The sequence below is a fragment of the Ammospiza nelsoni genome, chromosome 14 (genome assembly GCF_027579445.1).
Source record: "Ammospiza nelsoni isolate bAmmNel1 chromosome 14, bAmmNel1.pri, whole genome shotgun sequence".
Lineage (NCBI taxonomy): Eukaryota > Metazoa > Chordata > Aves > Passeriformes > Passerellidae > Ammospiza > Ammospiza nelsoni.
The window spans coordinates 18,356,469-18,370,357 of record NC_080646.1 but is presented as its reverse complement, the minus strand read 5'-3'; the positions used below and the strand labels follow the sequence as shown (position 1 = coordinate 18,370,357).

The window sequence follows — 13,889 nt, the reverse complement described above, 5'->3', positions numbered from 1 at the left end:
TCATCCAAGCAAAGAAGAACTCTGCTATTGCTGCCTCTTGGGCACAGCTTTCCTGTGAGAGCTGGCTCTGCTGTCAGACACAACACCCTGAACAATGACTCAGGTGAAATGGGAATTAGTGCTTGGAGCAGAACAGAGCTGAGCCAAGGAGACAGGTAGTGCAGGATGTCCCTAAGGAAAATGCAGATTAGGTTGACATTTTTACTCATTCTTGATACTAACTTGGGTTTTATGTGATTTTGGCTTGATTAGTCTTGGTTCTCTTTTAATTTAAAAATATTTTAGTGAGTAACAGAAAAACAAAAATAAGGAGGACCTGATGAATGTGTAGCTCTGCTCCCAGATGTGAGCAGAGAGTAACCTGGAGAAGAGTCCAAGGTCAGGTTGGGTGGAGTTTGGAGCAACCTGTTCTAGTGGAAGGTGTCCCTGCCCATGTCAAGGGGTTGGATTGGATGAACTGTAAAGGTTCTTTCTGACACAAACCAGTCTGTGATTGTACAACTTCAGCACTCAGTACAGAGTAATGTTCTTATTTACTTTTTTTTATGTGAGTGTTCCGTTCCACAATAAAATGAGCCTACAAGAAAGACTACAAGTCCTACAAGTGATCCCCTGCTCCCTCCTAGCAACCTAATGCAAAATGGATCTCCTTGTGTCATAGTTAGCTGCTTTTATGTGTTAATGTTCTTCCCACAGCCTGAATTCCCCGAGCATCCTTCATGGGCAAGTGGGAGAGGTCACTCACAGTCTGGTCATGGAGGCTTTCTCTGCCCTGACTGACTGTGAGAAACCTCCCCAGGGACGGGGCTGCTAGCACAGCATGTACAGCTCTTACAGGAGTCTTTCACCTCATGTATAACATATGTTGAGCCATGATAAAAATCAGATTGGTCCCTCTCAGTGAGGGGAATGTTGTGACAGCAGCACTGAAGCAGCCCTAGAATCAAATGGGAAGAGTTGCCAACCTGAGCAGTTTACGAGCTCCTTGTGCCACTGTAAGCACTAAAATTCTGCTTACCTGCAGCTGAGAACAGGAAATGTGCTGTGTGTGGCTGCTAAGCTGCAGAGGCTGGAATTGTTCCTCAGCAGATGCCCCAGCTCATGCTGGACTTTGGCAGGTCAGCAGCTTCCAGTCTCCATTCCCTTTAAGGCAGAATTTGCCACATGAAGTGAAAAGCAAGGAGGAAAATCAAAGCCTTTTGTAACATGGAATTTAACAAGTAGCTGAACAAAGTGTGGGAAGAGCCCTGTGAACAACACAATTAAGTGCCAGTGCTCTGCAGAACTGCATGGGAAGCGTGGGGGTCTGGAGAACCCAGGGCAGCCCAGGCATGATGAGTAAGGGAAGAGGTGAAGGCCAAGGAGTTGTCACTTGAGGAGAGCTCTGAGCATCATGTGAGCCGAGTTCTAACCTGTCCTGGCAGAGCCCAAGGGGCCTGGTTGGCAGAAACAGCAGCTCCTGGTGTTCAAATTAGTGTGTATTCAGAATTAACATAATGTGCCGACTAGGGGACATTTGCTCCAAGGGCTTCCTTCCCTTCATCCCTGGTGGTCAGATCATCCAGAGCCACCAGGAGTTCTGAGTACCACCCCTATCCCCACCCCATGGGAAATGCCTCCTTTTACCTTGTAGAAAGGCTAAGAGAAGGTCCTGTCAGGCAACAGGACTGAGCTGCTCACCTGTAAAAACGTCAGGAGGAAACAATCAGCATGGTACAGCTCATGTGAGTAGATAGGGCTGGCAGTCAGTGCTCACACCAGTGCCTGCACTCCCAGAGGGGCCTCTCAATGCCAAGTCATGGGCTGGCATAGGAATGTGAGCAGGGGAGCCCACACACAGCCCCCTGCCTGCTGCTCTGCCTTGGCTGCTCCAGCCTCGAGCCTCCAAGGCACCCACAAAACTCAGCAGCCTCCTGAGAAGGTGAAAAGAGACAGGAGTAAATGGTGATTTGTCAGCTTTCCCATTCCCTCAGCAGAGAGCCTCATGAACAGGGTGTTCCTTTGTGTTGCAGGTGGTGAGCTCAACCAACGGGGAGCTGAACGTGGACGACCCCACAGGAGCACACTCCAACGCACCCATCACAGCGCAGGCGGAGGTGGAGGTGGTGGAGGAAGCTAAGTACGTTTGCTTTACCACAGCCTTTCCACTGGTTGGTCATTATCCTTCTCCTGGGAAGCGAGTGGGGACATTTCTCTGTGGCAAAGTCCTCAGTGCTCGTGTCCCGTGCCCTTTTCCTTGCCTATTGCTGCTTTTGTGCATGGTGCCTTCAGTGCTGCTGCTGCTGCTGCTTCTCTTTGACACTTGTCATGCCTGGAGAACATAATTCTTACTCAGAGCATGTATTGCCAGATAGACATTTCAGGAGCATAGATACCAAAATCCTGGGAGCTGATCTCAGGAATCCCAGTGAGCAGCCCCCATTGCAGAGGGAGAACACGCTGTGCTTTTGTGCTGAGAGTGTAGGAGTAGCTTGAGCACAGCTCAGCAAAGAGATCCTTGGTCTGAGAGTTGTCACTTCATTTCTGGCTGTGAGAGGTGTGTGACAGGTATCCAAAACAGGCTGGAAGTAACTCCTGCAGGGATGGGTTGTTCTCCCTGGGGGTTCTCTTGGTCCAGCCGTGAGAAGCTGAGTGAGAGGTACCAGAAGCAGCTTGTGGAGGGTGCTCCCTCTAAGCTGACCTCTCCTGTAGCTTGTGGTCAGGTGTGAGAACTGCTGTTGGAGCTGCTGCTTTGACCATTTTGGCTCCTGTCCTGTATCCAGCACCATCATGTCACCTTTTGCACGTTGTCACCACCTCTGAACTAAACCAGGACCTGTCACTGCAGGGTCACCACAGAGTTCTGGCACCCCCAAGCGAGGGGCCAATAGGCCCAGGGCTGCCTTTGAGCTGGTCAGTGCTGACACATGGCCCAGCTGCCTGGTTATTATTTGACTGGGTGATCCTGGTGCCACTGTCCCCCATTGTTTGCCTCTACCTGTGCAGGCACTTCTGTATGAAGAGGAAAAGTGGCAGGTGTAAGGAAGGGTGCATGGATGGAAAAGGTCCCTAGGTGTGTGTCATCTGTGCTGGTTGTCCTGAAGGTCTTGTGCTCTCTGTTCCCCACTCCCTCAGGGATTCCCCAGTCCCTTGGGCAGCCATGTGTGTGGGATCTTGCTCACTGGTAGGTGGCCTGGCCTTGATCCCAGCAGCCACAGACACACCTTCTCCTCCCAGCCCAGGAAGCCTCAGATTTGCTGCAGGCTCCTCATCAAGCTGGGAGGGTGGGGGAGATCTTGAGGAGCAACTTCCAGAGTGGGCAACATTCCTGTTAGATGTGGGTTGTGTGGCCAGCAGAGACCACCAGCTTGGCATCATGGGCTCTGAAGGGGGTCCCCCCAGGCATGTGTCTCCTAGGATGGGGCAGATTGTCATCCTCATCAGTTCTGATCCAACAACCCAGTGCAAGGAAGAACCAGGAATATCTCCAGCCCATGTTTGTGCAGTGAGGCCAGGTCCAGCCCCACTCTTGTGTACTAGGGAGACATCAAGCCAGGTGGGAAGGAGCTGTGCCACCCAGGCCCTATCCCACGGCACATGGAGCTGTCCCGTCTCTCTCCAGCCCTTGTTTGTGTGCTCCCAGATCGGTTTTGGAGGTGCTGGGAAGCAGAGCATATGTTGCTTTGCATTGACAGGTTTGTAATTCCCAGGCATAGGTCACTTCATTCTGTTTGCCACAGGGAGAGTTTGTCTTCCCTTACATCTGATCACTCAAGGACAAAGGACTTTGGGATTCTGCTCTGCAGGAAAGGGTGCCAGAGAGAGCTGGCAGGAGCTGGAGCTGGGCTCTGTGTTTTGAGATGCTGTGCAGTAGTGGGCTGGGCTTTCCCTGGCACTCCACAGGCAGAGCTGTGCCAACGCTCCTGCTTGGAGCGTGCTGGAGAGAAGCTCCTGATTCTGGCAGTGGGTGTCGCTGGAGGGCAGGGCCCAGGTGCAGATCCATCATCAGGCCCTTTCTGCTGCTTCTGGAGCTGCAGGGGACAAGAGCTGATGGTGGCCTGGAGTTCCTTCAGATGAGAACCTGAGGGCAGAGTGGTGTGAGTGCCGGGGCGGGCGGCGGGCAGGCCTGCTGTGTGTCTGCCGCTCTGCACTGCATGTTTGCATGGCTGCAGTGACTCGCTTCCATCCCACCTCTGTGAACTAATCGCTCTTTCTTCCTTTCTGTGTTTTTTCTCTATACTCTCTGTAGCTGCCTGAAAATGCTCAACTTGTGGTGAGTCCCTCTCTCCAGTCCACATGCAAGGGGGAGCGGACCAGACTAGACTGGGGTTGGCAAAACCAAACCCGCCAAATGCTAAAAAGGCACAAAGTCAAAGCCAACCCAGAGCCGTTTTGATTTTAGGACCATTTGCAATATTGGGGAGGGCATGGGCTGTGTCTGACCGGCCACACTAGGCTGAGGGATTTGGCTGATCTCTGAATGGATGGATGCAAAATCAGATTTGAATCCTTTCCTATTTGGCTTTCCATCTCCCCCAAACGTTTACGTCTGTGAGCAGATGATGCCTGATGGAGTTGGGCAGAGTCAGGCCTAGGCTGGCTGAGCCTCTTGCAGGAATTCCTCACACAGACGGTTACAAAGGGAAAACCCTGCACTGAGTGTTGAGGAGAAGGGCCACTCACTTCCTTGGAAAGTCTTCTCTTGGAGAAGCACAGGCCAGAGAGGATGGAAGGACAAGGCCAGGGAGTCCTCATTAGTCACAGAGCCCCTACTGAGAGAGGACAGGTGGCTCCTTTCCAGCCAGCTAAGGTGCAGGTGAATGGGCTTCTCCAAGAAAGAAGGGGTGGGAAGGTTGGGATCAGCACTGGTCCAAGCTCAGTTTGGGGTTTTATCAGACCTTTGAAGCTAGTGTTCCAGTCTCAGGTTGTCCCAGGAGGTGCCCCTTGGGGAAGCCACGTACGCAGTAAGGGAAGGGCCATGCAGACACTCAGATGAGTTTGTAGGTTCCAGGGTGGGCTGATGGGTGGAAATTGCCACAGAGTGAGGGGGCCAGGGCCGTGTGTGGCGAGGAATGTCCTTGTCGGATGGGAGACTGACTCTGCCCTGCTCTCCATAGGCATTGCCTCCAATACCTCTGGCATCTCTGGCTTCTCTGTATGTCGTAGTCTGGGGCTGTTCTCTTGGGCATCATCTGCATGCAGAGAGATCACGTTCTGTAATTGTCAGCCTGCCTTATCCTTTTATTTTGGTGTTTTGCCTCTGCCTGTCTGAACTGCCAGGACTTCCTTTCCTGAACCCTTCCCTGGACCTCTTGAGTAAGAGCCTAAAAAGACAGTCACAAGAAAACCAGCCAGAAGTCAGTCAGCTCCCTTTGTTCGGTGCCTAAGGAGTCGAGTGCTGCTCAGCCCCTTCTTCCCTTACCCGCTGCATGCCAAGCCATCACTCATGCATCCTCCATCCTCTCCCTGTGACGTCCCCCTGACCCTCCATCGCACAAGCCATGGAGGAAGGTGGCTACTGTGGGACAAGTACTGCAACAGGCTAAAGCAGGAGATGGTGCCAGATGGCCCGGGACAGCAAAATGCCAGAGCAGTCCTGGGGTGAGGGTTCCAGCCTGGGGTGGGGGTGCTGAGGTGGCAGACAAACACCTCAGGGTGGGTGGGCAGCAATGGAGGCATCACTTGCCCTGCAAGGACAAGGGCTTCGCATTTCTCCTCGTCCCTCCACTGAACTGGGCCTTTCAGGAGCCTAGAGACAAATCATGGACATCAGTCCATGCACTGGGAGGAGTCCCTCCTCTTGAGGGGCTGTGGGAGCTCTCCCACAGGGAGAGTTGTTTGTTCTCCCAGGCAGTGGATCTGTGCTGGCAGGCTCAGCTCATGGCAGGTTGTGCTCACACATCACTTTTGCACCCCAGAGTGAAGCTTGTGCACCCAGGGACAAGTGTTTGGGTGAGAGTTCCTCCAGCTCTGAGAGGACAGGGGTGTAAAGCTGACACTCCACGAAGGACCCAGTGAAAAATAGTTTGGAGAAGATGTTAGAGTGGTTTGGAATGTTTTTAGCCTACAACAGATGGTTGTAGGAAAAAACAGTCTTTGCATCCTCATGTTTGCCTGCCAGAGCTCAGGGAGCATTTGAATGACACACTCAGGCACATGTTGGATTCTTGGGGCTGTCCAGCCAGGAGTTGGACTCAATGATCCTTGTGGGTCTCTTCCAACTCAGGATCTTCTAAGACTCTGTGGTCTACTCTGGTTGTTTATCCAAGCATCCCTTCCAGCAGCCTGAAAGAGCAGTCTTCCAGCAACACCCAGGCTTCTCCAGGGACAGCTGTCCCAGCAGATGGAGCAAGACACATAGCTTGGGAGGACTCTCACAGATGTGCAGAGCTTTCCTGACAGTGGGCCCAGGGCAGGAAGGTAGATACGTGTTCAGCACCAAGGAATTCTGCAGGAAGCCAGGAGGAGTTTAGGCTCTGGAGGACTGCTCCCAGTGTATCCCACAGGGAACCCACCGCTCCTCACGGTTCAGCTGCGCTGGGCGTTCCCTCCCCACCTCAGCCTCCACTCTCCATCCTTCTTGCTTCCCCTAACCCTGTGCACCACCCTCACAGCGGATAGGGGAAGAAGCAGGGGTTCTGCATCCCAGCACTGAGTGATTGATCCAAGGTGGAAGCTCTGGTTATTGTGAAAGGTTCAGTAAAGAAACCTGGTCCCTGAGCCAAGGTCTCTTTGGAACTTGTTTTGTTAGTGAACAGTGGTGAAAACCGTGTGTTTGTGGCTGGGAAAAGCGGCCAGAGCTCACCTCCCCAGCCCAGTTCCTCTGGGGTGGGGCAGAGGGAGTGGAGCACCTGGGTCCCTGTTTTACTGCTTTCCCAGATGGCTCCTTGCCTTCCAGTGGAGCCTGGGAGGGAGAAGCCCAGCTGGGAGGGAGAAGCCTGGCTGGCACTCTGGGGCCTGGCAGTGAGACACCCCTGCTGTCCCAGTGCAGGCTGGAGGTGTCATCCACCCACCAGCACCTGCCCCCATCCCAGCAGCGTGGTGGGGCCCAGGCCGGGCAGGCAGAGATGCTGTTGCATGAGGACAAGTGGGGGGATGGCAGGGACATCATGGGGACATTGTGGGGACATCACAGGCTGCCAGGCGTGGGGCTGACTCTCCCTCCTTGTCCTTTGTGCCCCAGGTGCTGCTGCTTCTTTAAGAGGAAACGGAAGAAGACGGCTCAGCGTCACAAGTGACCGGTGCCTCCTGGGCCTTGCAGGAACCACCACGCCTGCAGCTCCTGCCCTGTCTTACTGGAAGGGGCTTCTCTTTAGGAGGGAGGAGGAGGAGGCATAGGAGGAAGAGAGAAAAGTGAAAACAGAAAAAAAAAAAAAAAAAAAACCCAAGTGACATTTTAAACCAAAAAGAGAAGAAAACGTTCCAAAACAAACCACTCTGGGGTGGATCTGCTGAATGGTCTCCCTCATTCACTCCAAGCCTGAAGCTCCTTTTGGGACCAGGACTGTGGCTGGCTCAGGTCTTGGTCGCCCTGGGAGGGGGGCTGGCTGGCTGACCCTCCTTCCCATTGTTTACGGTGAAGGCATCGTTGACGCAAACCTGAGGACTGTGCTTAGTTCCTGCTCACTTTCCTCCCCTCCCTCCCCTGCACTCTGCTCCTCTGTCCTCCTCCCTCCTTAATTAAGTGAAGAAATTCCATAGGCTCGATTGGCTGTGGAGAGGGCAGGAGGATGCGGGGCAGGCAGGAGAGTTGCTAGGAGAAGGGCCTGACTGCTGCAGCAGGAAGAGACGGGTTCTCTCTGTGGCTCCTTGGGAACAGTTACACTGTAATGTGCAAGCTGTGAGAAATTTGCAATCTACTGTTCCAGTTAGGGTTTTTTTTCCGGCTCCCTTGACACCTCCCTCCTGTGACAGTAACAGAGCAGTGTGGATTGTTTTAAAGAAGCTGACGTCGTTGCACTTTTTATTATTTTTAGCATTTACAGATGCACATTGTATCTGTGGATCTCTGCGTGGCCACGCCAGCGCAGGCAGACATCCAGCGGGGAGGATGGTGGGGTGCACGGAAATGCCCTTGGTGGAGTGGGGATGTCCACAACCCTCGTGCCAGTCTGGGGCTCCTGACGCCCACCTTGGGCCGCGCGCTGAGGAAAGCATACTTGAATTTCCAATCACCCTTCCTAGCTGCCAGTGAATGTCCTTGCCATGGTTTCCTACGCCGTGCCTGACCCAGCTGGCCAGAGAGGCGAGGCTGATGCCCGGCATGGGCTGGAGGGAGCGGCATGGCTTTTGCCAGGCCAGAGAAATTTGTGCTGGTCTGAGAGGTAGATCAGGATTGAGGTTCCTGGGAAACAGCCATTTCCTGAAATGTGGGCGTTTCTCGGTGTGGGTAGCCAGGCAGCCTTCCCAAATCCTTCCTTGGGCTGGTTGGGAACCTTCTGCAAGAACATATTAGTGGGAGGAAAGCATCCCCAGCAGGGGAGAGGATACTTCATGCCTTAACACTGATCCCATCTCCCGGTGGTCAGATAGGTTTGACTGGAATCGCCTTCACATCCTCTCTGTGAGCACGGGGCACCATCCCAGCCCTGCAGCAGCCACGCTTCTCCTGCACCACTTTGAGCCAAACCAATAGCAAGGAAAGGGCTTGGGGTGCTTTGCACACCCAGAAAAACACTGAAATCATGCATCCAACTGCAGTGTTTCCCAGATTGGAGAGGAGGCTGTCCAGGGGTTACTGGAGAGGTGGCAGGGCTGTGGGAGAACTCGAGCAGCTTTGGGGAGGTTATAAGTAATTGGACTTTGTCTTTCCATGTGTGACACCAGATCAGGCTGGAATAGTTCAGTTGTCATAAACTTGGGCCTGGCTTACCCAAAAATCATGGAGAGCATGAAGGGAGGAAAGGGAGAGACTAGATCTCATTCTTGTTTATTGGATTTAATGCTAAGCTGTGTAGCTTGGAGTTCACAGAGCAGCATTGCCAGGAGGTTCAGTTTCCCTGGCTGGGTAGGAGCAGGCTTAGAGGGCACGAGATCAGCCTGGGCAGCAAGCTCTGGGCTTGCTCCTGGTGCATTCCTGAGTCAGGCAGACACTGGTGTGGTGCCAGGGTGTTAAAGCCTCCCTCCTGGCCAGGATGCCAGCAGGGCATCTCTCCTCCATTCTCGGCTGCGTTCTCTCCATGCCTTACCCCAGAGAGCGCGACGGAGGCGCAGAGCCCTCGGTTCACACGTGCACCTCCTTCCTTCCCCCTCAGCAAAGAGCTTTCCTCCAGCCAGGCCGTGGGCTGGGCTGGGAGCGGGGCAGGAAGGGCACACTCACCTCCCACAGGCAGGTGCCAGGTGTGCCGCAGGGAGGGCACGGCCACGGGCACATTCCACCTTTCTCCCTCCAACTCCTCCGCTGCCAGTGGTTCCCAGAAGCCGCGTCTGTGGCACAGGCATTCCTCTCTCCGCTGTAGGAAACCATGGTTTGGCATCTTGGGAGGGTGTCCAGGGGCAGGGGCGCTCCCCCTGCCCGCTGCCCACAGAGCTGGCCCTGAGACACTTCCGTTGCTGCCCTCCCAAGCCCCACTAAGTGCCTGTCACCAGAACTCGATTCCTTCTGCATCTCCTGCCGTGTTTGGTCATTCCTCGCTGCCTCCACTCAAGGAGCAGCTTGTAGTTGCAGCATATGTAAGTGTTTGCAGGGTGAGGGAGGGCGGGGGGGAAAGGGGCCATCTCAACAGGTTTTGTTCCTAAATGTTTTTGGTTTCTTTTTGTTTCATTGTTTTTTGGGGGGTTTTTTGTTTTTTTTTTTTTGTTTTTTTTTTTTTAAGTGAATGTATTTGATCGTTTAGAAACTTTCCTGACCTTGTTTTTAAGTGGGTTGGTTTGAAAGCTCTTTCATGGTGACCCACTACAGCTTCTCTCCAGAGATAACGGTGTTCTTTTAATCCTACAATGACGTGTTTGTAGGGGAGGACTGTCCCCCCACGGCATGCTGGTAATGCTCACTTGTACCAAGCCCTCTTGCACTATAATCGTACGTTGGACTCTTCAAAAAAAAAAAACAGGGCAAAGATGTGGGGTGGCTTTTTAACAAAAAAAAATTTAAAAAATAAAAAAAAGAAAAAAAAAAAAAAAAAAAGAAAGAAAAGAAAGCAGGTTACCAGCAAGTCCTGTGCTTGAGGGAACCGCTGTCCCCGGGGAGCTGGGAGGTGACAAGGCGAGCAGCCAGACTGAGCCAGCCATGCTGTGGAAGGATGTAGGGCATTATCCTGGGCAATCCCTCCTTGCCGTGCCGGGAGCAGTTGGCAGCCAGGAGGCCCCAGGCAGGGGAGGGCTCCTGGGGCTCCTGGTGCAGGTGCCTCTGACGCCGCTCTCGGCCCTCCAACGTTGCGATGCAGTCTTCTGAGGTATCAAGTGAGATGATTTTTTTTTTTTCAATAAAACATTGCACTGCTGCATTGTTCTCCATGAATAGAAGTATTTATTACCTCAGCCTGACCACGGCACTTGTGTTTTGTCTTCCTTTGGCTCTGCTGGGCGCTTGTGTCACCCTCTGTTCCCTTTGGAGGGGACAATGCATGGGTGGGACCTTCTCAACTCTTCATGCTTTACAGCCATGGGTGGTTCAGCCCTATGGAGCTGGGCCAGGGCATGGTGGTGCTGATGTCCCTTCTCCCTGGGCACACACATTCCCACTTCAGCCATCCTGGGATGTGGGATGCCTTGTCCCTGAGGCAGAAGGGACCACAGGGAGAGGGGTACTGGGACCTGCCCCCTTGGCAAGGCTGTGGGATAAAAACTGAAGGAAGGAGTGAGAGAAGCCCTAATTCCTCTTAAATACCTGGAGAGGCCGAGATGGAAGCCCACAGGATTTTCTGTGGTGTTGCAGATGCCTATGTTCAGCTTAGCACCATCACTGATCACTGAAGGTGTCACTGCCCATGGCACAGGTTAGACTTGTAAAGGTCCCTTCGAACCCAAACCAGTCTGTGATTGCAAATCCTGCAGGCAGTTAGACATGTGGGAATTAGGTTTGCATCAGGTCTGGGGCACTGTCAGTACCAACAAGGATAAATCTCAAAGGTGGAGATGCGGGTTCCAAGGGTCAGGGAGGGAACCTTTGAGGTTCATCTCCTTCTCAGAGCGCACGTGTCCCCAGGCAAATTTTTGGGAGCAAGAAATGAAAGATCATGCTAAAAATAATTCATTTAAGGCTGGGAATTAGGGGGGGGGAATGTCACACGAGAGATCGGAGCGTGGAGCAGGTTCCAAGGGTGGGAACACTTTGGTTCAGGTGTCTGAGCGGGTACAGCGCCAGCTGCTCACAGAGGCGCTTTGGCTCTGGGGTGGCATCTGCAACGCGCCCGCTCAGCCATTGACCGCAGCCATTCAGCTCGCCGGGGGCCGCGGCTGCTGCTACCGGGGACACGCCGGGCCCCGAGGACAGAGCGGGGACAAAGCAGGGACACGCCGGGCCCGAGGACAGAGCGGGGACAAAGCAGGGACAGCACAGCGGGACACGCCGGAACAGCGGCCCCGGTGTTCCTCAGGCCCGCCCTCCGCCCGTCCCATTGGCCACCGCTACCCTCGGTCCTGCCCCCTCCCACCTCCTCCCCCTCAGTGACCAATCATCGCGGCGTTCCGCTCATGATTGACAGCGCCGCGGCCGCCCAGCGAGGGGCAACGTGGCATACGCCCGCGCTCCGCCCGGCCGGAAGGGGCTACTTTCCCCCCCTGTGGGACCCTGTTGGTCGCGCCCAGGCGGGCGGAGCGGGCGGGCGAGCGGCGCGGGCGGTACCAAGAAGCGGTGCGGGCGGGGGTGCGCGGCGGGCGTGGCCGGATGCCGGCGGCGCGGCGGGCGCTGTGGCCGGGCTGCGAGCGGCGCAGGATGAAGGTGCTGGTGGCGGCGGCGGCGCTGGGCGCGGCCCTCCTGCTCCTGCTGCCCGCGGCCTCCCGCGCCGACGAGCGCAAGAAGGGACCCAAGGTCACCGCCAAGGTCGGGGGGGAGCCGAGGCGGGGCCGGCGGGGGGGATCGGGGGAGACTCCGGGGAGTGGGAGCCCGGATGGGGCGGGGGAGACCGGGAGAGGGAGAACTTGGGGTGAGGGGCCCTGGAGGGGGCTGGGATTGAGGGGCCGGATGGGGAGGATGGGGAGAGGCCTGAGGGAGGGAGGGCCCAGTGCGGGGTGATTGGGGGCACCTGAAAGGGAGAGGTGGCCTGGGGAGAGCTCAGCCCAGCTCTGGGGAAGCTGAGGGGGGACACTGGGCTGAAGGCTCCAGCTGGGGTGAGTGTGAGGCTGCTGGGGGGATGCAGCCAGGGCTGTGGGCACCAACCAACCTCCCCTAGGGAGGTTTGGGCCTGGTTGGAGTTAAAAGTTGAACTTTCGGAGGTGAGTCTGGCTCCCCTGACTCCCCCTAACCTTCCTCCGCCCCCCTTCAAGGTGTTTTTCGACCTGCGGATCGGTGAGGAGGATGTGGGCCGTGTCGTCATCGGGCTCTTCGGCAAGACAGTGCCCAAAACCGTGGAGAACTTCATGGCATTGGCCACCGGAGAGGTGAGGGGACCACAGCACCCTGGGCCTCCCCTGCCCCTGCTCGGGTCCTGCTCGGTGCCCTGGGGCAGCGCTGGGGCCACGGAGCTCTGGTGTAGGTCTGTCCCTACACCTCACTCTGTGTTCTCCCTCCACACCCCCAGAAAGGATTTGGCTTCAAGGGCAGCAAGTTCCACCGTGTGATCAAGGACTTCATGATCCAGGGAGGAGACTTCACCCGTGGTGACGGCACTGGAGGTAACCTGGTGGATCCAAGCCATTGTCTTGGAGTGAGACAGCAGCTGCAATTCCAACCACTGCAGGGCTGTCCCTGGCACCAGTGTAGAGCTGGAGCTGGGTGGAATCAAGGGGGCATGGAGCTCACAAAGACATGGCCTCAGAATTGAGTGCTGGGAGCCTCCTGCTCCTCTCCCTTGGCACAACACCCCTGCCCAGCTCCCTGCAGCAGCCCATGGCTCATTCACCCCTGTGGCATCAGTGCTAGTCCCTGCTCTGGAATTGCCCATTCCTCCACCCGCCTCATTTTGGAGCTACCACCACCACCACCACCCCCCACCTGCCATATTCCATGAGACCACTGTGGCCTTTTTGTCCCCCCTTTAGGTAAAAGCATCTACGGGGACCGTTTCCCTGATGAGAACTTCAAGCTGAAGCATTACGGGCCGGGCTGGGTGAGCATGGCCAACGCTGGCAAGGACACCAACGGCTCCCAGTTCTTCATCACCACCGTGAAGACGCCGTGGCTGGACGGGAAGCACGTTGTGTTCGGCAAAGTGCTGGAGGGAATGGTGAGCCAGGGACAGGGAGAGGGGTTGGTGCTCTGGGAAGGGCTTGGCTGAGCTGGGTGTGCTCAGTGTCCCACTGTCGCACTGTGCCCCACCAGGATGTGGTGAGGAAGGTGGAGAGCACAAAGACAGACAGCCGGGACAAGCCCCTCAAGGACGTCACCATCGTCGACTGTGGCACCATCGAGGTGGAGAAGCCCTTTGCCATCGCCAAGGAGTGACGGGACCAGGGACCAGCCCTGCCAGGCTGTGAGGGGCTGTGGGATGGGGCTGCTGTGCTTCCCCTGCCCTGGGTCCCGCTGTGTCCCAGTGCCAGCCCCTCTCCCTGCTGCCTCCAGCCAGTGGGACAGGGCACAGGCTGCTCTTCCATCACTTTTGTAAGAAGCACATGCACCAATAAATGTGACCAATGTGTTTTTTAAAGAGCTGCTTCTCTCCTGCCTTCAGAGGGGTGCAGATCACTCTGCATCCCTCAGCCAGATGCACCCCTCAACCTTCCAGCCCCCCTTCCAGCCTTCCTTTTTTATCATCTCATCCAGCTGGGAGCAGTGCCACAGTTGGCCCTGGGTTTGCTTTGGAGAATTCCAC

At 55.4% G+C, this 13,889-nt stretch overlaps 2 protein-coding genes across 3 annotated transcripts in view; both read left to right on the top strand.

Annotated features, from left to right (window-relative positions):
- Positions 1–10,118, top strand: part of CSNK1G1 (casein kinase 1 gamma 1) — a 99,910-nt gene extending 89,792 nt beyond the window's left edge. For both annotated transcript variants that reach the window (XM_059482240.1, XM_059482241.1), the window contains 2 exons: positions 2,013–2,119; positions 7,163–10,118. In XM_059482240.1, the coding sequence (XP_059338223.1) occupies positions 2,013–2,119; positions 7,163–7,217 (162 nt within the window). In that variant the 3' untranslated portion in view covers positions 7,218–10,118. The remainder of the gene's footprint in view (positions 1–2,012; positions 2,120–7,162) is intronic.
- A 1,653-nt stretch (positions 10,119–11,771) lies between these two features.
- On the top strand, positions 11,772–13,724 carry PPIB (peptidylprolyl isomerase B). Its single transcript, XM_059482098.1, has 5 exons — positions 11,772–11,962; positions 12,406–12,519; positions 12,660–12,753; positions 13,120–13,304; positions 13,400–13,724. Exons 1-5 carry the CDS (start codon positions 11,807–11,809, stop codon positions 13,520–13,522), a joined length of 672 nt encoding a protein of 223 aa, XP_059338081.1. The 5' UTR covers positions 11,772–11,806; the 3' UTR covers positions 13,523–13,724.
- Positions 13,725–13,889: the final 165 nt, after the last annotated feature.